The sequence below is a fragment of the Malaclemys terrapin genome, chromosome 1 (assembly GCF_027887155.1).
Source record: "Malaclemys terrapin pileata isolate rMalTer1 chromosome 1, rMalTer1.hap1, whole genome shotgun sequence".
Taxonomy (NCBI): Eukaryota; Metazoa; Chordata; order Testudines; family Emydidae; genus Malaclemys; species Malaclemys terrapin.
The window spans coordinates 341,814,807-341,840,162 of record NC_071505.1 but is presented as its reverse complement, the minus strand read 5'-3'; the positions used below and the strand labels follow the sequence as shown (position 1 = coordinate 341,840,162).

At 40.7% G+C, this 25,356-nt stretch overlaps 1 protein-coding gene across 1 annotated transcript in view; it reads left to right on the top strand.

Annotated features, from left to right (window-relative positions):
* The window catches only part of C2CD3 (C2 domain containing 3 centriole elongation regulator), an 81,448-nt gene that overhangs the window by 35,141 nt on the left and 20,951 nt on the right, over nt 1-25,356 (top strand). The window contains exons 23-32 of the mRNA XM_054015884.1: nt 774-1,394; nt 2,736-3,062; nt 10,320-10,458; nt 12,125-12,189; nt 15,534-15,739; nt 16,470-16,600; nt 17,736-17,897; nt 18,497-18,714; nt 20,588-21,653; nt 23,171-23,279. Coding sequence (XP_053871859.1) covers nt 774-1,394; nt 2,736-3,062; nt 10,320-10,458; nt 12,125-12,189; nt 15,534-15,739; nt 16,470-16,600; nt 17,736-17,897; nt 18,497-18,714; nt 20,588-21,653; nt 23,171-23,279 — 3,044 coding nt within the window. The remainder of the gene's footprint in view (nt 1-773; nt 1,395-2,735; nt 3,063-10,319; nt 10,459-12,124; nt 12,190-15,533; nt 15,740-16,469; nt 16,601-17,735; nt 17,898-18,496; nt 18,715-20,587; nt 21,654-23,170; nt 23,280-25,356) is intronic.

Genomic DNA, 25,356 nt, shown 5'->3' with positions numbered 1-25,356 from the left:
TGAGAGAGGAGCCAATCAGTCCTTATTATCTAGAAGTATGTGCAGGACATAAGAAGAAAATGGAAAAATACACACCCACAGTGAACAGACCCAGGGATTATTAATTGCCTGAATTTTTTTTGGTGCAAGTGCTATGTATTAACCACTCTCGGGATTGAAAGCTACCCTGGGCTGAAATCCAGAACTTGCAATATTCAGTCAGGGATGTGTGATATGTAACAGCTATAAACAAATGCTCATACAATGAGAAAACAAAAGGTTGGATTCCCAGATTTCCATAGTGTAAAATAACCACTTCTTGCACTGACAGGTTACAAACTATCAGGCCTTGAAATCAGGACATTCTGATTATAACCTTGTTTATTTCCACTTCAGTCTGAATATGATTTTAGCAACCACTTTCTCAAACCTTAGAGTTTAAAAAACAATTGGCTTGTATATACCATCTGGAAGGTAGGAATCCTAGCTTTATTAACTAGAGCTTCATGGGATATTCACTTGTAAAACCATATCATCAATTAAGTGGAAAATTAAAGTAAAATGGTAATCAGGATCATGTGATTTTTATTTATTTTTTATTTTTTAAGGCCAGATCATTTTTAACCTTGGCAAGTGGCAAATACTTAGATGAACCAAACGCTTTCAAAAGGAACAAACGTTTCCAAGTACTGGTCCTGGAACAATGATCAGGGAGGGAAAAAATCCCTTTTCTTACTTGCATTTCTCAAAAATGTAGTAATTGAGTCTGATTCCTCTCTGTTGTTCTGTTGAAGGTATTACAGGATGGTACTCAGTAACCCTCCCGGAGGATTTGGTGCCTTCTCATTGCACAAACATCATGGAAACCATAGCGGGAGGGCTGGAGCTTTCTATTACTTTTGCTCATCATGGTGACCGAGAACGAGTTGTGGAGGCTGCTAAGCTTTTAGGCTGGAATCATGAGGAAAACCATGAAGATAGTATGGATGACGATGACGAATGGCATCTGAGCAAAAATCCCGCAACTGTGGCGATTTCTACCCCCAGAGTGTGGTTACCAGTGCATTGCGTGCTACTTGCAGGCCAGAGTCGCATAAATAAAAGCACTTACTGCTATCTCCGATATAAATTGTATGATCAAGAAGCCATTTGGACTTCACTTCAGAGGCCAAAATTAACTGAAGATGAAAAACACATTACGGTGATGTTTAAGAAAACAAAAGAGATGGAACTGACAAGGAGCCAAGCACTGTTGTGGTACTTCAGAGAGGAGAAGCTAGAAATCCAAGTGTGGCGGGCCTATGGGAAAGAAAACAACGTTGAAAGACCACTTGATACAGATCGCCTTATTGGCTCTGCGTTTGTGGACCTTGCAGCACTTGCACAGAGGTCAAGGAGAACACTCACAGTTAGTGGTCAGTTTATAAAGAACATTCTTACACTTCCTGCCTTCTTTTATTCCATTTCCTTATGTACTTTTTAGCTGGTTTAACCTCATCCATATGTCGTTGTCTGAAGCAAACCAGTTGCAGTCTTGTTTTGTCCTTTCTATGTTGTTGGCTCATTTTGTTTTCTTGAAAAGATGAGCAAGGTAAAAACACTTGCGTCAGAGTTCAAAGCTTAGTGAGTTATGCTGGTGAAGAATTTGGTAATGGTGATCAATAAATGGGTGAAGAATTAATGTCCATGAATTGAGGAAGGATTCCTCATCAGCATTAATACTAGTTCAGTGATTCAGATTCTAATCAGGCACAATAGCACAGCAAAGGCGCCACTGGTTAGAGTTAACACAAGAAACCTGCATTGTCTGCTAGTCGTTAAAGTAAAGGACTAGAAAAATGGAAAAACCCTTGGACTTTTCTATTCTGTTCTGGTTCTATATTTCATATATCACTGTGATATCAATTCCAGGCCACCCGCCAACTTGCAGTCTGATCTTCTAGACCAATGGTTCTCAATCAGGGGTCCAGGGCCCCCTGGGGGGGACGCGAGCAGGTTTCAGGGGGTCCTCCAAGCAGGGCCAGCATTAGTCTCACTAGGGCCCAGGGCAGAAAGTCGAAGCCCCACAGCATGCAGCTGAAGCCTGGGGCCCTGAGCCCCACCACCCGGGGCTGAAGCCAAAGCCTGAGCGATTTAGATTTGTGGGGGCCCCGAGGCATGGGGTCCCAGGCAGTTTCCTAGCTTGCTATCCCCTAACATCGGCCCTGGCTTTTATATGCAGAAAACCAGATGTTGTGCCACAGGTGGGCTGTGGAGTTTTTATATCGGGGGCGGGGAGGGGAAGCTCAGAAAGAAAAAGGTTGAAAACCCCTGTTCTAGGCCAGGCAGTTGACCCTCGTTTGGCCAGGCTCAAACCTGGTGGGGTTAAAACTAGAAACTGCAGGTAAAAAACCTTCAAAACAAAAACTATGCATAGGCTGCATCTGAATTTTGTTTCCTGGATACAGTCACAAAATCGTGCCAAAGGCAGTGTTTCCAATTCACATATGAAGTTGAGAAAAAAGTGCTGTATATCTTAATTTCAGCTGTCTGTGGGAAAATAAAGAATTAACTCTCCTAGGGTTCCCCATTACTTTTTCCCCTTACAGACTGATGTTACTAACAACTCCTGAGGGATCTGTTTGTGTAGATATGACATTACCAGATTTGAGATCCACCCCACTGATCTGAGAACAGACTTTAGTCTTCATGAAATATAACCGCTCTTTCCAAGATACTAAATTTTGTCATGTTTGTTTGTAAATACCCTGTTACAGGTATCTATCCAGTGTTCAGGCGCAATGCTTCAAACCTGTCAGGAGCTGCTGTACGAGTTCACATTACACTTGCTTCCATTCATGCTCATATTACTTCTGCTCATGGGTTTGACTGTCCTGAAGATGTCAGTAACAGTGAAGATGAAGGCGCAGAAAAGGTTCCTGACACAGGCCAGCAAGTCTTGAAAAGCCACAATCACAAACTGAATTCCCCAAGCTCAGAAATCCCTGTTGTGAAACCACCTGAGGAGACTAACACAAAGGATCTGGAAAACACATTTGCTGTCACTCTCCTTGTGGAAAGAGCAATGCACTTAAGTTTAAAAGGTAAAAGAAATCTTCTTGCAAAATATGTTCTTTTAAAAGATAGATATTTTACAGCAGTTTAATAAAAACAATGCCCAAGAGATTTTACAAAACTTAATATTAACAGGAATATTTTCATTATGTTTTGAATTTCAATCAGAACAATTTTTGTTTGGATTTAAATATTCACCTGCAGAGCTGTAGCCCCATACCACGACATCATGTTAGTTCATGAGCATCGGAAAGTGAACCTGCCCATTCTGTTTCTATTCTCCATGCAAAATGGACAAGGGCAAAATGTAAATAAGCAGGGGAATGTTAAAAAATATATCTATTGAGATGACCACTGAATTCTGGAGTCAGAGGCTCATCCAAATAGCAGCCTATTTGTCCATCCTTAATTCCAGTCAGTGTTGACAGAACTTTCAGATTCTTTCAGATTTACAATTTTCATCTTATTGTAAATTTGTGGAACTAAACTAGTGACACAAAACTAGGAATCTGGGAATTGCCAGAATCTATGGTGATAAGGGGTGATATAAAAATCTATAAAGATTAGAATGAACTCACTATAACCTTGAGCAAGTCATTTTGTCTCAGTTTTCCACTTTGTTAAATAAGAATGATATTCAGATGCCCAGTTACCATGATGATGAGCACCAATAATTGCTTTTTAATATATCTTCCAATCTGTTAATTCTGAACATATTTTAAAATATTCCATTTTAGTGAGATTATATTTAGCACTTAGTGTGCTCCCAAGGTGACACACTTGCTAGCTTTTTACTGTTTTTAAACTGTCTGCTATTCCCGCCACCTGCAGTTAGTACTAAATGAAGGTCTTTTTATTGGAAAAAGAAGTGAATCAATCCCTTGAGATTTCCACATACATCCCTGTGCACCCTCACTCCTCCACATCTTGGCCCCTGTGTGTGCGTGTGTCACTTAGCACAGTGGGCCCTTAATCCTGATAGGAGCCTCTAGGGTCTAGGCAATACCTGAATGCAAACAGTAAATATTAATAAGAAAAGCAATACTGCCAGGAAGGACTGTGCAGGAAGGCCCAGATTAGCTAATGCTTTGAAGTTTTTCCTAGAAATGTGAAATCTGTTGTTTAACAATGTAGATGAATTAATTTAAATGATTGCCCACCGGAGTTTACTGGCATGAGGTATTGCAAAAGCAAGAATAAAATGGTCATTGACAAACCGTGCTTTAAGCACAAGTGCTGCTGGTACACTCTGAGTCCAACTTGTTTTTTTTTAATGAACAATGATTCTAAAATCTTCTGAAGGTCGCAGTCTCTGAGTGTGTTCAGGAACTCGATGCAATACTATTTGCTACTAAAAGGATTTTGGAACACAATAAACAAGGTTTCTTTTGTGTCAGTTTTAAGATGGAATTGTTTGTGAATACCGAGAGAGGTGCTCGCAAACAGAAAAGAATTGGAGAAACTATTTTATGCCTGTTTCAGCAAGAATATTTATCTTAATAAAGAAAAGTTCATTGTGATACTATAGATAACACGGATAGAATGAATGTTACTGTCTATTACATTAAGGATGATCTTTTTATCAGGAACTTTAATGGAACAATGTCAACTTAATAGCTAGTCAGTTTCAAAAAATTAGCAAAACTTAGCTGCAGGTACTAAACCTGTCTCTGAGCTTCCTACCAATTTTTGGTTTTACAATCCCATTTTCCCATTTTAATTAAAAATGGGGGGAAACAGTTAAACTGACTATACATAAAGTGCTACTTTCAAAGTAAACTGAAAAAAAAAATTTTTTTTCTCTAACATCATTTTAGTTACAATAATATTGGGTGTCGCTTGTAACAATAATAGAAGAAAACAGATGGAGGTGTGATTTTTTTTTTTAAGTTGCTGATGTCACTTTAGTGTGCCATTACTAGCTTCCTAATGTCAATTTCTCCCATGCTTCTACTCAGCTCTTCTGATATTTCCAAGGAATAGACATTTACAGTAATTTCAAGTATCAGAGGGGTAGCCATGTTAGTCTGGATCTGTAAAAAGCAACAGAGGGTCCTGTGGCACCTTTAAAACTAACAGATGTGTCTGACGAAGTGGGCATTCACCCATGAAAGCTTATGCTCCAATACATCTGTTAGTCTTAAAGGTGCCACAGGACCCTCTGTTGCTTAGTGTAATTTCAGTTATCCCGATTCTCTTTATCCAGAAATCCTATTTATCTTACCTAGTTATGGGCGAAAGGGTTGGATCACTTGATTACCTGTTCTGTTCATTACCTCTGAAGCACGTGGCATTGGCCACTGTCAGAAGACATGATAGTGGGCTAGATGGACCTTTGGTCTGACCCAGTATGGCTGTTCTTATCTGAATCACCCCCTGTAGCCCTATGTTAATTACCTGTTGATTAACATTATAGTGGTGGGAACTATGATTTGTGAGGATTTCTGGAGATAAGGATGAGGAAAGTAAGAAAGGGGGGGGAAATGAGAGAATAATGTAGGGTGGGTGATGGAGAGAGAAAACAGGGAAGAAATAAACAGCTGAAGGGGTTACAGTGAAGACTGAAAGGAGAAGGGTTCAGGGAAAGGATGGATGGGAGATGAGAGAAGATAAAGAAAAGAGAATGGGCCAGGAGGGAGGGAAATGAATGGAGGCAGAGAGGAGGTTGGTGGAGAGGAAAGGGGAAGGAAAGGAGGGAGGTGGGAGTAGTTGCAGGAGACAGGACCCTCCTTAGTGCTACTTGAGCTCTTCCTGGCAGTGACAGCCCCTAGCAAAAAGCAAAATAGGACTTGAAAAACATAAGCTTTGCCATAGACTGCCAAGGCTGATTGCACATTTTACTTAGCTCTGCCCCTACATGTGAAGAGACAGCTGGCTACTCATCTATTACAGACAGGTTTGCCAGCTTATCTAAGCGTATGTGCATTATCCACAGGCAATATCTGAGCTGCCCCATCCACGATCCTGCCCAGGATAGCAAAATTTGTGGTGCCCATTTAAGTTTGAAGCTCTTTGTACGTTTGTAAGAAAAGCAGACTGAACTCTGAAATGCTTCTTGTGTGTGGAGGAAGAAATTCCATTCCCCGATAGAATTCACAGGCAGGAATCTTCAGGCAAGCAGGATTACAGACGGTTTATGTGGCCGTTAACACAAAGTGTGAAACTGCCATTTTGGTAGATGCAGCAGTATTCTCCTACATTAAAGTGATTTAAAATCAGCGGCATAGTGCAATAGCTGCTTACCTTGTTGTTACCATGATAGTCAGTGGATCCTAAAGAGATGCTTCTCACACTGCCTTCTTCCTGATCCTTCATTGGAAATCCTGTGGCAAGGGGTTCAGTTCAGTTCACTGGAAGAAAAGTTGAATATATTTTTCCTGCTGAACTTGCCAGGAGCCCAAGTGCTGCATCTAATTTGTGTAAAATGCAGCAGGCTGCTTAAACCACCCTTATTTTTTGATATAGAGTGCAGCCCACGGAGACACTCTGATAGCATACTAGGACATGTCCCTGTTATGGGCTCTGCCATCTATGGAAAGATGTTAGAATCATAGAATATCAGGGTTGGAAGGGACCTCAGGAGGTCATCTAGTCCAACCCCCTGCTCAAAGCAGGACCAATTCCCAACTAAATCATCCCAGCCAGGGCTTTGTCAAGCCTGACCTTAAAAACCTCTAAGGAAGGAAAATGTTGGCTTCTAGTGTTGATGTGGAACTCATTTCTAAAGTCTATTAATATGTGAATGCCCTGAAAATGAGCCCTCTGATAAATACTACGTCCAGGTCATCTCCAGGAAAAAAAGCACAATTTTGTTTGCTGTTGTCACAGCAAATTGTAGGAATTTCTTAAATAGCGATCTGTGTGCAAGAAGAAGGGAACAAATTATCTACAAAGGCATTGACTGAGTTTAGGAAGCACCAGATGGACATGGGGAGACAAAATTGCCAAAGACAAAAGAAATCTCAATATTGAGGGGGAGAACAAAATATTAATTTGGACCCGTCTGATGTTCAGTGCTCTGTATGATCTCAGACAATACCCTGGTTTAAATTATGAGTTTGGCCACTCCCTTATTGGGCAGAAGGGTCTTTCAATAGTACAAAGGCAGCATGCTCGGTCCCCTGAAGGCAGAGAGGGGGAAGCGATCAATAGCAACCTCTCTGGCTGATAGAGGAGTGGTATTTGGTTCCAAAGAGAGTCTTCCACCCCACCTCCTTGACTAAAGCCTCACCTACTAGCAAATTGTGTAGCTGTAATTCATCACTGGAACAGCTCCACTGGCAATTAGACAGCACAGTGGTAAAAATACCAAAATTCTCTTTCTACTATAGCTTCTACCACGGTTAGAACTGCAGCATAGTGAATTATAGCTGCAAAGCTTGCTAGTGTTCACACCACCGAAGAAGAAGAGTTGCAAAGGAGAGAGAAAATTGAGGGGTGGGAATTCTCTGTTGAAGGACCCTCCCAAAGGGCACAAATCAGGCCAGACTCTTAGCATCTCATTTTTCCAATATAATTCAGTAGAGATGACCAGAGAATATATCGCCCCCAATGCTTTCCTAGGTACTTTATATTCCATGTCTTCTAGTTTTTGGAAAGTGTCCAGATTCCTGGATATGACCTTGTGTTACTGTGAATGCACATTGTTTGCCAGAGGAACCAAACTAGGTCAAACCAATTAACTGATTACTTTATCTTGTTTCTCACAAGACTTCTCCCAGGTTTTTAGAAAACAAAAAATTGGGGGGAAGTGTTTGTGTTTCCCGTCCTGAACTGTTTTTATGCAATTCATAATAATCTGCTTATAACAAAAGCCTTGCAAAGCTTTCACCTCTACATTGCAAAATGTATGGCGTCTGTGGTAGCTCAGCTTTATGTTGTTAAGCTCCTGTCTGCACTTGCATTAAAAACAGTGTTTCCTAAAGCTTTTAGAATCCGGTTTTACAACCACTTCGGGGAAGGCCAGTCAGAGCCCATTATCTATGGCCTTGTGGTTAAGAAAATGGGACTGGGACTCAGTAGATCAGTTGTTCTTTGCTGTGGGATGGACTGTTTCCTCTTGAGCAAATCACTTAGGCCAGAGGTTCTCAAACTGGGGGTCAAGAGGTTATTACATGGGGGGTCACGAGCTGTCAGCCTCCACCCCCAAGCCCCGCTTTGCCTCCAGCATTTATAATGGTGTTAAATATTTAAAAAAGTGTCAGAGGCTTGCTGTATGAAAGGGGTCACCAATACAAAGGTTTGAGAACCACTGACTTAGGCCTTGTATGCACTAGACTTTTTCCCCCCTAAAATTTCCCACTGATGCAGCTCCACCAGTTCTAGGAGTACCAGTGGGAGAACAAGTGCAGGTGGGGTGCCAGTGGCCACCAGTGCTCTAACCACCGTGTTCATCCCTGCTCAGAGAATGTCTAGATGACACTATGGCAAAAACCCCAGAGTCTTCCAGCACCTTACTATGTCAAGAAGTCCCACGTATTGCTGCCATGGGAGCTGACTGGTGGTAGAAGTGGGGGGAGGTTTCTTTTGGAGGCGAGCGTAGTGTAGACAGAGCTTATTTTTCTCTCTCTGCCTCAGTTCTTTATCTATACATGGGGTTACAGGAATGTTTTGAACCTAAATCCCTGTTATGTAATGTTTGTGAGACATTACATAAAACAAGTACTAATCCTTGGACATCTTTGGCACCTTGCATTTGTCTGTTAGGTGGTGCACATTTCCTTATTTCAAGCCTGACAGGAAATGGGTTCCTGTGTTGTAATGGTTCTAAATAGTTGTGCTTGGTACAGGAACATATTCAGTCACCAATCAGTCTGAGGGCCCTGCAGAGCCCACACAAATCTCATAGACTTTAAGGCCAGAAGGGACCATCATGATCATCTAGTCTGACCTCCGATACACTGCAGGCCACAAAACCTCACCCACCCACTCCTGCAATAGGACCCCACAACTTCAGACTGAGTTACTGAAGTCCTCAGATCTTGATTTAAAGACTTCAAGTTACAGAGAATCCACCATTTACTCTAGTTCAAACCAGCAAGTGACCCATGCCACACGCTGCACAGGAAGGCAAAAACCTCCCCAGGGACTCTGCCAGTCTGACCTGGGGGAAAGTTTCTTCCTGAACCTAAATATGGTGATCAGTTAGACCCTGAGCATATGCAAGACCCACTAGCCAGACACCTGGGAAAGAATTCTCTGTAGTCACAGCCCTCCCCCTCAGTCCACTGGAGATATTTGCAAACAGCAATCATGAATGGGCCATATGCAGTTGTTGTCAATCTCTTTGTGCCATCTCCTCCATAAACTTATCCATCTCAGTCTTAAAACAAGTTAGGTTTTTTGACCCCACTACTCTCTTGGAAGGCTGTTCCAATCTTCACTCCTCTAATGGGTAGAAAACTTCATCTAATTTCAAGCCTAAACTTATCAATGGACAGTTTATATCCATTTGTTCTTGTGCCAACATTGGCGCTTAACTTAATTTAAATAATTCCTCTCCCTCCCTGGTATTTATCCCTCTGATGTATTTATAGAAAGCAATCATGTCTCCTCTCAGCCTTCATTTGGTCAGGCTAAACAAGACAAGCTCCTTAAGTCTCCTTTCGTACAATAGTCTCCATTCCTCTGATCATCCTGGTAGCCCTTCTCTGGATCTATTCCAGATCTGGGAGAGTGAGCTGATTTCTATTTTGGGTTGTGCATTATTCACAAAATTGCTAATTAATTTCTAACTATGTGATCAGTTCTGCCCCTAGTTATACCTACAAAACTCCATTGATGAGAATGGTGTTGCTCGGGTGTAACTGAAGGCAGAATTTGTCAGGAGGAATTTTTAACACTGGTTACTGGTGAGATGAGCCAGAAATAACCCAGTTTGACTTTTGGATCCTGGGATGCATTTGCAAGGCTGATTAGTATTTATTAAAAACAAAAACACCTTGGCAAATTTTTATCTGTAATCAACAATCACAGAACCCCTGATGTCCTTTTTAGAGTCACTTTCACAGTAAAGGTACACAATAGTATTTTGCACTCCACTCATATCCTGACTGGAGCTAGTGAATGTCAGCAACATCCTGGGCTAGCTCTGCTACCCTAAGGAAACCACCAGCGGTTAGGCTGAGCTGGCCTTTGCCATGATGCACAGTTTTTATCTTTGTCACATGGTGCAACCATTATTATCTGTAGCTAATAGGTTTGTTCTGCTGGTAACACAATACTTAATTTTTGAATGAAATGATTAATCAGCTGCCTTATTCTAACCACAATTCACTATATTTTAGGGAGTCCTCTCACCGAACGTGGAGTGACAGCACCCAGTAGCTATGTGACGTTTGCAGTTGCTGATGCAGATGCTCCAATAGCCACTGCAATAATAGAAAACACTGACTCGCCAGTTTGGGACTTTCAGCAGCAAACAAGGTATGTAATGCCTTTCAGAGGCAGACACTTTCAGAGCCATGGTGTCTGGCAGCTAGTGGCCAGACATTGAATGCATAGATGCACTTAGCATCTACTTAGTGGTCCTCCATTAACTGGACCTGCCCTGTTATGATTCCTACACGTTATTTTATCACCATTCCCAGTTTTATGCAAGTCCCCTTGTGGTCCAGAAGCAGCAGCTTTAACCAAGTAAATAGAGGCTTTCTCTGGCCAAAGCAATAGGAGCCTTGCTAAGCTTGTTGCAGCAGAAAATCCATGTTTGCATATCTTACAGTAGCTCTAGCGCCTAGAATGTCTGGATTGAGTTGTACGAGGGAAGATATGGTCTGGGCTAAAACACAGGACCAGGGGTCAGACCTGTATTGTATTTCTGACTGTACCATAGACTTCTCATGTGATATTAGGCAAGACATTTAACATCTCTGTGCTTCAGTTTCCCCACCTGTAAAATGGAGCTGATAACATTTTTCTGCCTCAGGGCTGTTGTGAGGATTAATTCATTAATGTTAGCGAAGTTCTTTGCACTTTCGTAGCACTTCAATGTCTTTTTATTAAGTTTGTACAATGCCTAGAACAATGGGGTCCTGGTCCATGGCTGTGGTTCTTAGGCCACAATACAATTAATAAATAACGTACACTAGTACATCTGTGGTGGGGATCTCATGGTTTCTGCAAAGTTTTGAAGTCAGGGGTTCGAATTAAACCTGAAGCAGTTGCCATTAGGATTTTCTAAACTAAAAGAGACCAACCACCATGAATCTGTAAATAAAATATCTTCCATTGTTGTACGCAGTGTTGTTGTAACCGTGTTGATCCCAAAATATTACAGAGAGAAGGTGGGTGAGGTAATAACTTCTATTGGACCAACGTCTGTTAGGGAGAAAGACAAGCTTTGGTGCTTACACAGAGCTCTCTGGATAAACTCATCTCTTTCACCAACAGATGTTGGTCCAATAAAAGATGTTACCTCTCCCACATTGTCTCTCAATAAATAAACTGTGTTTAGCATGTTAGGCACTAACTTGTCAGTCATAGACTGTGTGGAAATTATACCAGTGACTGCACAGAGACAGGTTTGCCAGCTAGACAGTTGTTTTTATAATGCAGAGACCAATCATTCAGACATTGATAGCTGCAGTTACAAGTTTTATTCTCTAAGGTTATTTGTGCTCAGAGCCAGTCTTGAATACTAGAAATATGCCAAGTGACCTGAAAACGCTTTGGGGGAAGTAAGGGATTTTGTCTCATCACTATTTTGGGGAGGTGTTTTTTCAGAAATTAGGTTACAGTGTTTCAGGTGGCCATCTTAATCTTTATTAAAAGTTTGCTACTATAGTGCTTGATAGTATTTTCACAGTTATCTCTCTTTTTTTTTCCCTGCTGTTTTCACTATCCTAATTGAAAAATATTTTAGAACAAGAGGAAAAAAAAAACTTACTCCTTGGGTAAGCAGAAAACAAGCCCATGTAGCAGTAATTATGTACATTTTTAAGGACCTACACTGGGTTTTTCCCCCATTATTCAGAGAATACTTTTTATAAGGTAGACAAAATGTTATTGAAATTCCAGAGACACTTTGCCATGCTAGCTTCTGACAAATTTTATTGTTCTGCATAACAGATTATGATGATTTTATTCTTAATAGACTATCCAAAGAACTTCTGTTGGATCCACAACAAACCCTGGTCTTCAAAGTATGGCATAAAGCAGGTAAACCACCATGGTGCAATGCAGAGAAGCCCCTGGTGCAGTGCACGCAGTGGGTAATTGGTCTCCTAGAGGGCTATACTGGCTAAGCAGTCCCATTCATTTCCTGGTTTGCCAAAGTTCCTCCAACTGTGAGAAGCTTTTAGCTAGTTTTAGTTAAATTTAGGTTTCAAACCTTGCTTCTCACCTAATTTCAATTGACAGGATTTTAGAAGTCAGATTTTCCTGGGGAGGGGAGATGGATTATTATTTCTTTTTCCTTTTATTTGTTCCTTCCAGAGTTAGCTGAAGAGTGTTCTGCAATGGCTTACAAACTCCAGTGTCTCCTGCTTTCAGCAGAGGCAGGTATCATCCTGCTAATTTATGGCCTCAGTCCCATTTCTCTCCAGAGCCTCATTTTAGGCTTTTTTGTGGACCTTCCCCTAATCCTTAGGAAAGCATGTAAGGCCAGGTTCTTACCAGCTCCCATATGTATCAGGCTCATCTCGTCAGCCTGAGAGCCTGTAACCCAGCAGCCCACAAATCCTTACAAGTCCAAGCAATTCTAACAGGAGATGTTTGTGTGATTCCCCTGGTTTACTTCTTACAGGCAGTATTTAAAATAGAATCTGATTTACAGATAAAGATTACAGCTCTGTCAGAAGGTAAACTACTTTGATCCTCTGCCACAGCTACTCAGGGCTGGACTCCTTTGCCCGTTATTACCAAAATGTAACCAAGTACTTTTATAGCAGCATGAACAGACTTTAAAAAATGAAGTTATAGCCAATATTAGCATTTATCAAGACAGCTGGAAGCATTTGGACATAGGCCTTGTGCCTGGCAACATACCTAAGTCTGTAGGTATTCACTTTATCCACACGTCCTGTTTGCTGTTACATTGGTAAAGGTACTCATTGTCCCGATTACTGTTTGCTCATGTCATTGTTAAACTAGATCCTCCAATGTTTAATTGCTACAAAACAAATTTAAGTTAAAAAAAAAATATGCTCTGATGTTGGGGGGAGAGCTGTATTTCATTATTTTTCTCTCCAGTGCTGACTCAAAATACTAATTTTTAAAAATGTATTAAAGTTTAGCTGGCTAATTTTTGCCACAGAAACTTTTATTTTGAGTCTACAAAAAGTGTATAAGTCTGATAGACTTTTGTCCTATTGTTAAAAAACCTCCATTAGCCATTGACACAATTTCTGCTAAAAGTTTTTTTCCCAAAAGAATAACTTGAACTGCTGGAGTAACCCAAACAATGTCCTCTTTTGTGTTTGCTGGTAGGATTGTTTGTCCCTGTACCTGCTGACATGTGCAGGAGAGAACAGACAAGTTATTGCAATAAACATAACAGTGTAACAACAATCACACACAGGCATTTTAAAAGCACTTTGAAAATGAAAAGGGAATATCAGTTGGTAAATAGAACCAAAAGAAATCCTAGATCCAGAACCGGGTCATGGAGCTCCACAAATTGGCCTTAAAAGTTTTTTTTTCAACTCTCTCATTTTCCGTTACTCCCCTGTTTTTTCAAAATGTGTTTACTTTTCCCTTCAACTGTTCAAGCTATCCATGCCTCTTGCATCACTAGCCTTTCTGGTATCTCAGTTCATAAGTGAATAACCCTTCATGTAATAACAGAGGTGAAGTGAAGGCATTGTACCTGCCAAAGCGTGAGTTCAGGCCCTCAAGTTACGGCACTTCTTACACTGATCTAAGGGCTGGTAATATCAACAACTGCAATAGCAACAGTGAGTTTTTGCAGCTAAGGGAAAGAGAGAAGAACTGGTTTTAAAACGCATTTGTGATTTTTTTTTTTTTTTCAAGTCTAAACATGTCTCTAACTAATGATTAGAGCTCTTGAATGGCTTCTGGTACATCTGTTTTAAAAATAATTTCAATGGGCTCAAGTTAATGTGTATAGTTATTTGGTATTTCAAATTTACGCCTGCACCCCTACTCATTTCCTTATGTTTTTAGAAGCCCCCTGATTCCTTGGTGGTCTGCTGAGGTGTCCCACAGCATCATTCCAACTGTTCCTACCTGGAGTGAAGTAGAAATCCACAGACCTGCAACTCCCATATCACTAACCATCTATGTTACATGCAGCCTTAATACACTTCTATGTAAACAAATCATTTATAGGTGTTTTGGAACTGTGGCATGCTGTGAGACACTGTTAGCCCACCAAAGGTTGAAACCTGGGATGGAGTAGGAAAGCTGGACTTTCTTTTGGACAAAATCTGCAAGACCCTAGAGGCTTACCTAGACTTTCTGCCAGGCAGGGAAAGGGTTTGTGAGTGCGATAGCAGTTTTTACATAATCCTTAGTGCATTGGGTCCTTTACTGTATCTATTTTAATTTCTTTAACACTATTTTGAATAAGGGAAATTTTTAATAGAATAATTAACATGATGTTAAACTAGACAGAAGGAGAGAATTATTATAGTCTCCAGATGCCTCTTTGACTATTCCTCTTGGATGTGCTCCCTCCAACCCAAAATCAATCTCTCCAGAACTGAATTCCTGATTTTTGCCTCCCTTCTCTATCACTGTCACCAGCTCCACTAACCTTCCTGTCTCCCAGGCTCACAGCTTTGATTTAATCTTGACATCTCTCTTCTCCTCCCCCTTTATAACCGATTTCTTGCTAGGTCCCATTACCTCTCATCACCGTAGTCTGCCCTTTCCTCACTGTCCCCACCACTAAAGCCACTTGTCTGGGCCTGGGTCACTTTCTTCTTGATTATTGTAACCTGCTTTCTGACCACCCTGCTTATGTGCTCAGACTCTTGCATTCTATCCAAAAGTCCACTTCCTTCCCTGACCACTCCAGTCACGTCATTGCTTCCTCACATACCTGCCTTGTCTTTCTGTTTTTAAGAACATCATATTCAGGCTCCTTGTCCTCAACTTTAAGGCTTTACGTAATCTTGCTACCACACGTCTCTGACATTTCTCCCTCCATTCGTCCCTATATTGTTGCTTTACAGCTTCCTCCTTTTCCTCCTTCACCCTCTCGGTTTCATGTCTACACTCCTATTCTCTCCTACATTTGAAACCTTTTCCCTCTCTGTGTCCAGCAGACATCCTGTCTCCTCCTTCAACCCCTCCTAAAAACCCACTCCTTCCAGGTGTCATTTCTACTTTGTTCTCGGACTCCATAATCCTCACTCCCTTTTTACCTGAACTTGGCCTTTGCCTTTTGTGTTCTCTGCTTACTATATACTTTTTGAGGTTTGCTCTGTAAAGCTGTGTAAAGTTTCAGGGCTGTGTAACTGATTGTTTTAAACGGTGCAAATGTTACGCTTGCACACCTTAGTTTTAACTGCGTGATTTACACTCTTCTTTCCCCACAGATGTTGAACGAGTGATAGGATTTGCATCTGTGGATCTCTCGCCCCTTCTTTCTGGCTTCCAGTTAGTCTGTGGGTGGTACAATATTACAGACTTCAGTGGACAATGCAGAGGGCAGATTAAAGTAGCGATTTCCCCTCTTGAAAGTATAATTCATCTCAAAGAAATAAGGCAGGCAAGGATTCGGACCAAAGCACCAGGTTCTTCAGTATGTACTCCAGTTTCTTTTATTCACGAGTCTGATTTTGTTCCTAATAACCTACAATGAATTTTCTGGATTCACAAAGTGAAAAGTTAACTCTACATACAGCATTGTGTAGTGGATTGAGCATGGCTTTACAAATGCTGGAAATTCCTGAATTCTCAATTTTAAAAACTAATTTATATTACAATAAATGTACCTAGAGGCCTGAGCCCCATTATTCTACGTGTTGTACAAACATATATCTGAGAAAGTCCCTGCCCCACAGAGCTTGCAATATAAGTGAAAAAGACATGCCTGTATGAAATTATTACATGTAACATATAAGATGACTATAAATTAAAAACATCATTTTTCTCTATTTTAAATTTCTTTACCGGTGTATTTAATAGCGCTCCGCATGTAGTCAGTTTCACTGTTTCCCCTGCATAGTTGTTTAATCAGTTTCCCCTGTTGTTTGTGTGGAACTTTCACACAGGGACGGGGGGAGAGACATTTTTTTAACTAGGAGGGTATGATTGTAAAAGCATGAAAAATGGCAGCGGGACTTCTTGGTGCTAGAACCTGCCTTACTTTTTACTAATGTTTATAAAACAATCCAGATTTTGGTTTGCTCCCGTTGGTCAGTCTTTGTAAAGTGCTTTGAAAATGTAAAGCAGTCTATAAACTTAAGTTTATACTGTTGGTTAGTTCAGTGAAGTCTCACATTTATTTCTCCTTAATCTTGCTGTTGCAGATTCCTGCACACAGTCCTTTTTCATTCCAGGCAAGGGCCTTGTGTACTGCATTCCCCAGCTATGTTACAAGACACTCTGGACAACTGTTTAATACTTCATCAAAGGATGTTGATTTTACTACTCAGGAGCGGTAAGAAAACTGATATAAGAATATCTCTGGAATAAAATAATAAGAGTAAATATTTATTGTTTTCAGAGCTTGAAACTTTTACCGACACCTACCAGCCCATATTCTAAGTCTGCTGACCAGGGTGAAATATACCTGGTGCCACGCCTCTCACTCCAGATCCACGCCCCTGCGATTAAAGGACTAAAACAGTTGTGTTCAGTACTTGCATTTAATTGTAAGACTGTCAATCAATTTTCTATGAAATATACTTTTGAGTGAATGTCCCAAGAGATGCCAATCTCCTAACGTCCTGATACTGATTCCTTACTACAACATCACAGTCGCTCCCCAGTGAGGCACCCAGCTGCTTCTTTCACTCCCTGTACCCCTAGATATAATGATATAATAGAGTACCACTGCCAAGACTGGCTGTTGTTTTCCGCCGCCCTGCTTAGTGGGATGTGGGGTAGGGATGGGTGTCTATGACATCTCTGTCTTTTGTCATACTTCTTTTCATTGTCACCAAATGAGGGGTGAAGAGGCATGCCCATATTGCACATCCCTGAGACCGGCTTTGGTAGACTCCCTGCAGTAATTTCTGCTTACTCTTGCTAAAAACAGATGCTATGGGGACATCCCTTTAGTTCAGATCTGTTACTAGCAGTTACTGCAGCTCTCACTGAGAAAACATGTAAGAAAGAGGATTAATTCATGGCCTGCTTGTTTAGAGTATGTGGAAGGTAACCTACCTAGAAGCAGCCTGCCAGGCAAGGTTTTATTAGCTTTATCTGTTGAAGTTTGCAAAGAGTACCAGCACCGGCAAATAGTGCTTCTTCATCTGAACAACTGGCTGTTTAGATCCAGATTGGTCATTGCAAGCTGGCACCTATATCTGTGGGCTGCACTTCTGTGTTAAAAAGGAGCATGCCTGCAATCTACTCTATTATGATGCGAATTAGGTGCAGTTCTCAGGCTTTTTGTGAATTCCTAATGTCATTCTTGCCAAATTTTTCATGCTCTGGGCTTAATCCATTAATGCTTCTTTAATGATGCAGGGGGAGTATTTTTAACAGGCTTTGATATATTTAGTTGGCAGATCTTTCATAGGTAGAGATGTGCTGGTGCATGTATATAAATATATACCCATTTTCAGCAGAATTAGTCCAACAGAGACATGGACACCTCGTCATGAAGAGCACATGCAAAATGTTCGCAGATTTCATGAGTCCTTGCAGCAGGTGGAAGGGAACACACAAAGGGCTGGAAGATTAGATTCCCTGTCACATTCATCACGTACTTCACTTCTAACTGCTCTCAGGTAAAGCAAACCCATGACTACCAGTGTGGTATATGGCTTTAGGTTCACAAAGTAAATCTTGAAATTTTGCAATTCTTGCATCCTCTTTTAAAATAAACTAAAATTAATATAGTAATCTTATGAAACTGGGTGTTAGTGGTATAGTACTGTAACTTAACGGCAGCATTAAAACAAGACTGGAATATTGAGGGTTGCTACAGGTTAGATTTGTCCCGCTTTGGCAGAGCTGTGAGAAGTCCCAGGACTGGAGAGAAGCAGTGTTTGCAAATCAAGACTGAATACTTAGCACTATCCATTTCTGTCATCCTGTAACTTAACTTACTCTATGTTACCAAAAGTCCTCTCTGAGCTAAGAGAGGAAAACGAACAAACCTTGTAAGCATTTTGATCACACTCAAAGCGTTAACTGATTTACATGAAGTTCCCTTTACTTTTTCCTGTTTGGCTCGGAAAGAATCGTTCCTAGGCTGAGATCTTATGGATTAAATTTTTGGCTGGATAATAGTTTTTTAGCCTAGTTCTAAACCTTAGGAAAACAAGGTTAATTCGTCAGGTATTTATACGTTATGAATCTTTATGTTCTCTTGCATGGCTTACAGAAGAAACTTGACTGAACTGGATGAGATTCAGAGATACTTCAGTCAGAAATTAACCAGCTCTTTCCCTGACGATGGCTATGGCACCACATCGAAGAGAAACCGGGAACAGCAGAATGGGGATTGCCAAGAATTTGGGACCAGAATGGTAGATCCTGATGGACACCATCTTTTGGAAAAATCTAGTCACTTGGTCTCTCAAGTCAGCACTCTGATCAATGGTAAGAAGTTACCTTGTTTGGAATACTTTACCAAGAGCCACGGGCACTAGGTAATCCCCTGTTTTAAATCCTCTCTTTAAAGTGGCCCCAAAACTCCTGACACAACTTTTCCCAATCTTTAATTTTAAGAAGACCTACCTCTAACAGACAACTAATTTGTGCTGGTCCCTGAGGCAATTGCTCCGGTTCTGTCGTCTTAGTGTTGGAATCTTAGCTGACAAGCCCATTAAGTAAAATATATGTAAATACAACATTAGGAAGGTGAGATTAAGTAGTAGTTAGTGATTGGTTTCTGTCCTGTTAATTATATGCTAGCCTACCTAAATTTCCCTGTATAATTTCAGGTGTATCTGTTCTTCACTAGTCGTGCTGATAAATTTTGTGCCACATTGTCTACAGAAGTGGATATGTAGCAGTAGTGAGTCAAGTGAAATATCTTTGCTTCCCATGGTGGTTTTAAAGTCCCCATCTCTTCATGCCACCCTACCTCTTAAACCACCTATCGACGTACTGCCCTTCCTTGGCACTAGCCTTGTTACTGTTTGCAGTTAATTTCATATTAGCCTAGTCGTCTGTGACCATTCTGATCCAGTTCCAGTACATTGTGATTAGCAAGTTGGTTGGGAATCCCAAGTGGTCTGTTGTGCCTTTTTATAATAAAGTAGTGGGTAGAAGAGAGACCGTCATCAGTATGAAGCAGGCTGTCTGCAGTATCTACCTCTGCCTACCCTCTAGGATTGGTACTGTGCCACCATCTCCCATGTTACAGGGCCATTCCTTCTGGTATACAGTATTAGCATCTTGATTCTGATGCCACTTATTCCTGTTCTCTAGACTTTGCCATCTTTGTCCTGCTCACCTCAGTATACTATTTTCTTTGCTTCTCTTGCTCCCCGCCCCACATATCTATCTCAGATGCTCTAATTCCTGAAAGATTTTGAGGAAATGAGGTACATCTGATCTCTAACAAGAAACTAAAAATAGATTTCCTTATTATTAAAATAAATTGTAAATGGCCAAGACGTGGCTGTATCAAAGGAGGCCGTTTATAATTAGACTCCTAGGCCAATCAACCTTTCCTTTCCCCTGCTTCCTACATTACATAGATGACGCATGCAACTCTTCATTTTTAATATTGAAATATATCGTTTTTGTAACTTTGCACTGTAACAAATCAGTGTTCTCTTGTGCCTTTTAGTTGGTATAAATATTTAATTGGCAATCATCTAAGTGGGTTCTCATTTGACTTCTAATATAGAAGTAGATAGAAGCATGCAGATTACCACCAGATATGCAAAACTAGAGAGTATCAGTGAGAGCTATGTCCTCTAGCCCTGTTCCATAGGATTGTCGAAGCTAGTGGTAGAAAAGGTAACTAGGTGAGCTAGTTCCCATCTCCTGTTTCTGGCCAATGTAGGATTGTTCCATTGTTGCGGGTGGATTTTGTCCAGACTGGCTCTAACTGTCCCAGCAAGGAGGCTGTTCACTTTCTCTTGGGGGACTGTTCCACTAAAAGGTCTCGAAGTCAGTGAGTAAAAAAGGGAGGAAACTTTTTTTCCTCATAGTCAATTTTTCTCTTCCTCAATTTCATCACAGTACTTTTCATTATTCTGCCCTATACCACCCTAAACAAATTCCCTCCCCTTCTCAGTGTTTGCGCCTTTCTGACATTTGTGAACGGTTATCAAGCGCCATCCCCTTCCCATTGTCCCAATTTTTATTTGACTCAAGCTTTACATACTTAGCACCTTTAATCATTCATTGCATATGTGGCTGTTCACAAGTAGTGCAGCTATAGCTGCACTAAAGAGTAAAGATCAGAGTTGAAGCCTTCATCTCCTGTATGTACTGATGCTGTTTTACCATCAATCAGATTTGCAGACTATAACGAAAAATACCAAAGAATCTTCAAACGTGCTTCAAGACAATATCAGAAATTCAGGCACTAAACATGCCCTTCATGTTGTATCGGATCAAAAGGATGGAACAGTGAGAACTGAGATGCACCAAGACCAATCAAGAATGGAATTGCCAAGTGCCCACATAGATGCACCATCTTTATTCTCTCTCGGAAGGTCTGCATTTGGGAGAGGTATGCTCTATGAATTTCTAGACCAAGCCACCACTGAAAATGAGCATCCTGTGTCATTGGACCACATCCAGACAGAGGAGGATACACATGCCATCCAGTCCAACAGTGATGAAGAGTATGAAGAGGATGTCATAGAACCAAGGACTCTAAATGAAATAACTACTGTAACTGACAAAACCAGTCCCTGGTCCAGCATTGTATCTGAAGGGGAGCAGGGCCCTGACAGCCAGCCAATAGACTTGAGAAATGAGGACCAATACTCAGTGACTGCTGAATGTTTCGAAAAAGGACAGAGTATAAGAAATAGCTTTTTGTCTAGTATACCGGAGAACAGCCACCCAAGTATGCCCAGCACTGCTAGATCCTGTGCTAGTCCCTATGTTGAAGAAAATGCTGCATGTGTAGTGAGAAAAGGCCTTGAAGGTCCAAATAGTGATACTGAAGCAACTGATTCAGAGCTGTTTCAGCCTGCACATTTACCCAAAATGCATCAAGCAGATGTTGGGTCATTAGAAAAAGAGAACGTCAATCACAATGGAGCATTTGAAACCCAAGAAGCAGAACAAGACAAAGAGTTTCATGCAATATCTGGAGAACCATTGGATTTACCAGGCGGTGGAGATTTTGGTGTGGCCAAGACCATTGCCAGAGAAAGAAAGGAGGAAAGTAATGAGTATTTAGATGCAGACTATCAAGGTGAGGAAGGAAGTGAGTCTGATGAAGGGATGCATATTCAGAATTTATCTGCGCAGTCAGAGTCTACAAGAAATAGTGGGAGCTACTCTGATGAGAGTCGTGAGAATCTGCCTGAAGAGTCAGAAAAGTCTGTGAAATCTAGTATTGTGTTGTATCCTTTTTTGTCTTTTTCGTCAAGTGCAGTTTGCATGCTAAAAAATAGTGAGTGGCTCTATTAGAACGTAATTGGTGATCACCACTATGATTGGGTTACATTTTCCTTTTAAACCTCTTTTTGGGGGGGTGTAAAATTATCTGCCGGTGTAAAGTTTAACAGGCAAGGATTCAACCTACCACAATTGTGTGTTTTACCAATTTTTATGTGTGACCTTTCAAGCTCTTGTTTTAACCATTGTCTGGCAAAATGCTTCTTGTTTAAACTGTTGCTTTTTTTCCTGATTAATTTAAACTAATGTTGAAGCTGGATAGAAACTGATGGATCCCCGAAACTGGGATCCCATGTTGGTCTATCACTTGTAAGCAAATTAATGTTAGTTAACCAGAGGGTTGGTCCGTTTTAATCAAAAACTTAATTTTCAATTACAGTTGGCAATTAATATATGATCAATTCCACCCCTGCCTGCCCCCTCCCACCTGCCAGTGTCTTCCCAAACACTACATGGCGCAAACTGGATGCAGCTTTCTTTAACGGGAAAATTGTGTCTTGAACAACTCTATTGTGCATAGGTTTAACAATAGTCCCCCAATTAAGGGTCATCTTACAAACTGCATGTGTTGTAATACTTGGGCACAATTGAATGGATTAGGGTCACAGTTTTAGTCCTAACTTGTATTACTTTTGGAAATGTCAAAATTATCAAATTTAGTTTTATTGCAGGCAGTACCACCTTGTGTTGTGATCCCAGGAGACGTCACAATTTGGACCTGGCTATTATTTGAATGGGAGACCTCCAAGGAATACCTAGGAGCTGTAGGAAGTGAGGATTCAGTATGGAGCATTCTTCCCTCTTAAACCCGAATTGATGTCCCAGCAGCGTATTAGGAAGCATTGTTCTGCTGTCAGTCAGGTGATCTGTAATAGGGTTCCTGACCATTTGTGGCTATTAATTTCCATGACACTTTGTGCAAGGATTAGGTGTATTAATCTCTGTGTCTCGATCACATTTCAGTCTGGCTAATTACATCCTGCCTACATGCATTTTTCCTAACAGCTTGAACTGAAAGCTGTTTTTCACTTCTTGCCAACAAAACAATTGTGTAACGTTGATGTGCGCTATTGCAGTTTGCCATGTTTCCTTTATTTTAAAAGAGACATAAATAACTTTCTTTTTTTAACTAATGAAAAAGAGTTGCCACATTTCAGTAATGGTCAAAGTAATACCTATATTTCACATATCACCTTTTGTAAAGCATGTTGGATTTTTCAGAATAAGGCGCTACAGGAGTGTCCTATTACGTTAATGTTCTGTACTCTGTGGAGCTATGCAGCAGAGCGGAGTGATCTGAATGATAAAACGTTCAGAAATTAAAAATAAATAGGATTATTTAGAAAATCATGGATCCATTAAGAACAGCTTTTGTGATGATGCTGAATCCAAATACATAACTACAGAGTTTTCTATAATTGTCAAGCACTGCAAGATGTTATTGCTTAACAGCTCTGTTCAGACCAGATCCTATTGTCATTCCTAACTTTTTTCTTCCACCCCAACATTTGGAAGTCTCCATGAGAATGCTCAATATTTCTTCTTCTTGCCCATCTGCCACAGCTAATAAAGTAAGTACAGTATGCTGAACTCTTAATCTTTTACAGTCCTATCTAAATGACAGCTCTCCTCCTTGACAAGATGTTAAATGGAAGTTCCTTCCGCTGTTCTTTGGCTTTCAAGTTTTATGTAAGAGATCCCATAGCAATTTTCAAAAAGGGAGGTGCGAGCCTTGTTGTTCATGATGAACGTTTCCCCTGTCCGTGAAACCAGTTTCCAGTGTTCAAGGCTGTGTTAGCTATGGTATTCCAGCATATATAATAGCTGCTATATTTGCCTATGTAGTCATTGATCTGATTCTCGTGTCACACTGGGGCAAATCAGAAATAACTCCATTGAAGTCTATGAGATCTGCAGGTGCTCAGCACTTTTTAAAATCAGGCCATTCCTACTTACGCACCAAAATTCATACTAAGGTTCATAACTTTAAATACCCAGCTCCTAAAATTGTACCTATAATTACTGCTAACACAATTCTACATTTTAGGTCAAGGGGCTCTGGGCTTAACAAGTGTGTTTACAGCAGAGAACTGCTCTGATCCTCAAGTGTCAGAATGTCATTCTTCGACTGACATGGAGAGAGTAGTAGAATCTTAGAAATATTCATAAATCATACAAGTAGTTTATTGGGTGCTTTTGCTATGTTTTAAAATTTCTGTATGCAAAAACGTATTTGCTTGCGATGTGCTGCTTTGTGAGGGAATAGGGGCATTATAACTTTCAGACGTCTTTAGGGTGTCGGTTTTTATGGGGACTAAATACTGTTTGCATCTGGCAATAAACACAGGAAATCAGTGTTAGTTTCCCTGGTGCAGATCTTGGTACTGCAACAGATGGGCTATTTGCTACCGCTCCCAGCAGAAGTAATGTGTTCATTCCTCTCCCTTTGACCTATGGAAACCAATGCTGAACAGAACGTTTACGTAACAAGGAACATCTTGCTTAGCTAAGCAGAACAAAAACAGGCAGAACCTAATGGCCCTGAAGTAATAAACTACCTGAAATTGGCAAACATGTTTACAGAACTGTCACTACACCTGCGATTGCTGATTTGAGTATTTATTTTTTTCTGAATTTTGCTCTCTCTGTATTAGCCAAATTGTGGCTTATTTTTAGGAGTAAAATTCTCTTTACCAGTGTTACATTGTTTCCCTGAAGTAATTAAAAATTCTCCTCCTCTGGAGCTTTCAGAAGTTTTTAGGGTCAGGTATCCTTTGATTTGACTTTCTATTTCTGTAATTAATGAATGACTTGAATGCAAGCTGTTTCCATTCAGCTAAGCACTCTTCTTTTTACTTTCCTGATCATAATATAAATAAATATCAAAGGAGCCTGTCAGTCCTAGGTTGCTTCAAAGACTCAAACTTAGAGCTTGGTTGTAATGAGCGGGCATGAATTTCCCTTATTGTTTATCAGGATTACTTTTTGTGTTGTGTATGTATATTCTGGATGAAATCTGGAAGAATTTTAACAATATTCTGCTCAGAATCCATCCCCAAAACTCTCTTTCACTTAGCTTTCTGTTGCTAGTCTCTGATCCAGTTCTATCTCATGAAGAACTGCTCTCTAACAGTCTTCTTCACTGCAGAGTAAATTCGGACTCTAACTTCGGTGTTGCCCCTAACCCACCTCCTGTCCACATACACAATCTCTCATCAAAGCAGACTTTGACTCCCTCAGGGAACTGATGGGCAGGATCCCCTGGGAGAATAACATGAGGGGGAAAGGAGTCCAGGAGAGCTGGCTGCATTTTAAAGAATCCTTATTGAGGTTGCAGGAACAAACCATCCCGATGTGTAGAAAGAATAGTAAATATGGCAGGCGACCAGCTTGGCTTAACAGTGAAATCCTTGCTGATCTTAAACACAAAAAAGAAGGTTACAAGAAGTGGAAGATTGGACAAATGGCAAGGGAGGAATCTAAAAATATTGCTCAGGCATGCAGGAGTGAAATCAGGAAGGCCAAATCACACTTGGAGTTGCAGCTAGCAAGAGATGTTAAGAGTAACAAGAAGGGTTTCTTCAGGTATGTTAGCAACAAGAAGAAAGTCAAGGAAAGTGTGGGCCCCTTACTGAATGAGGGAGGCAA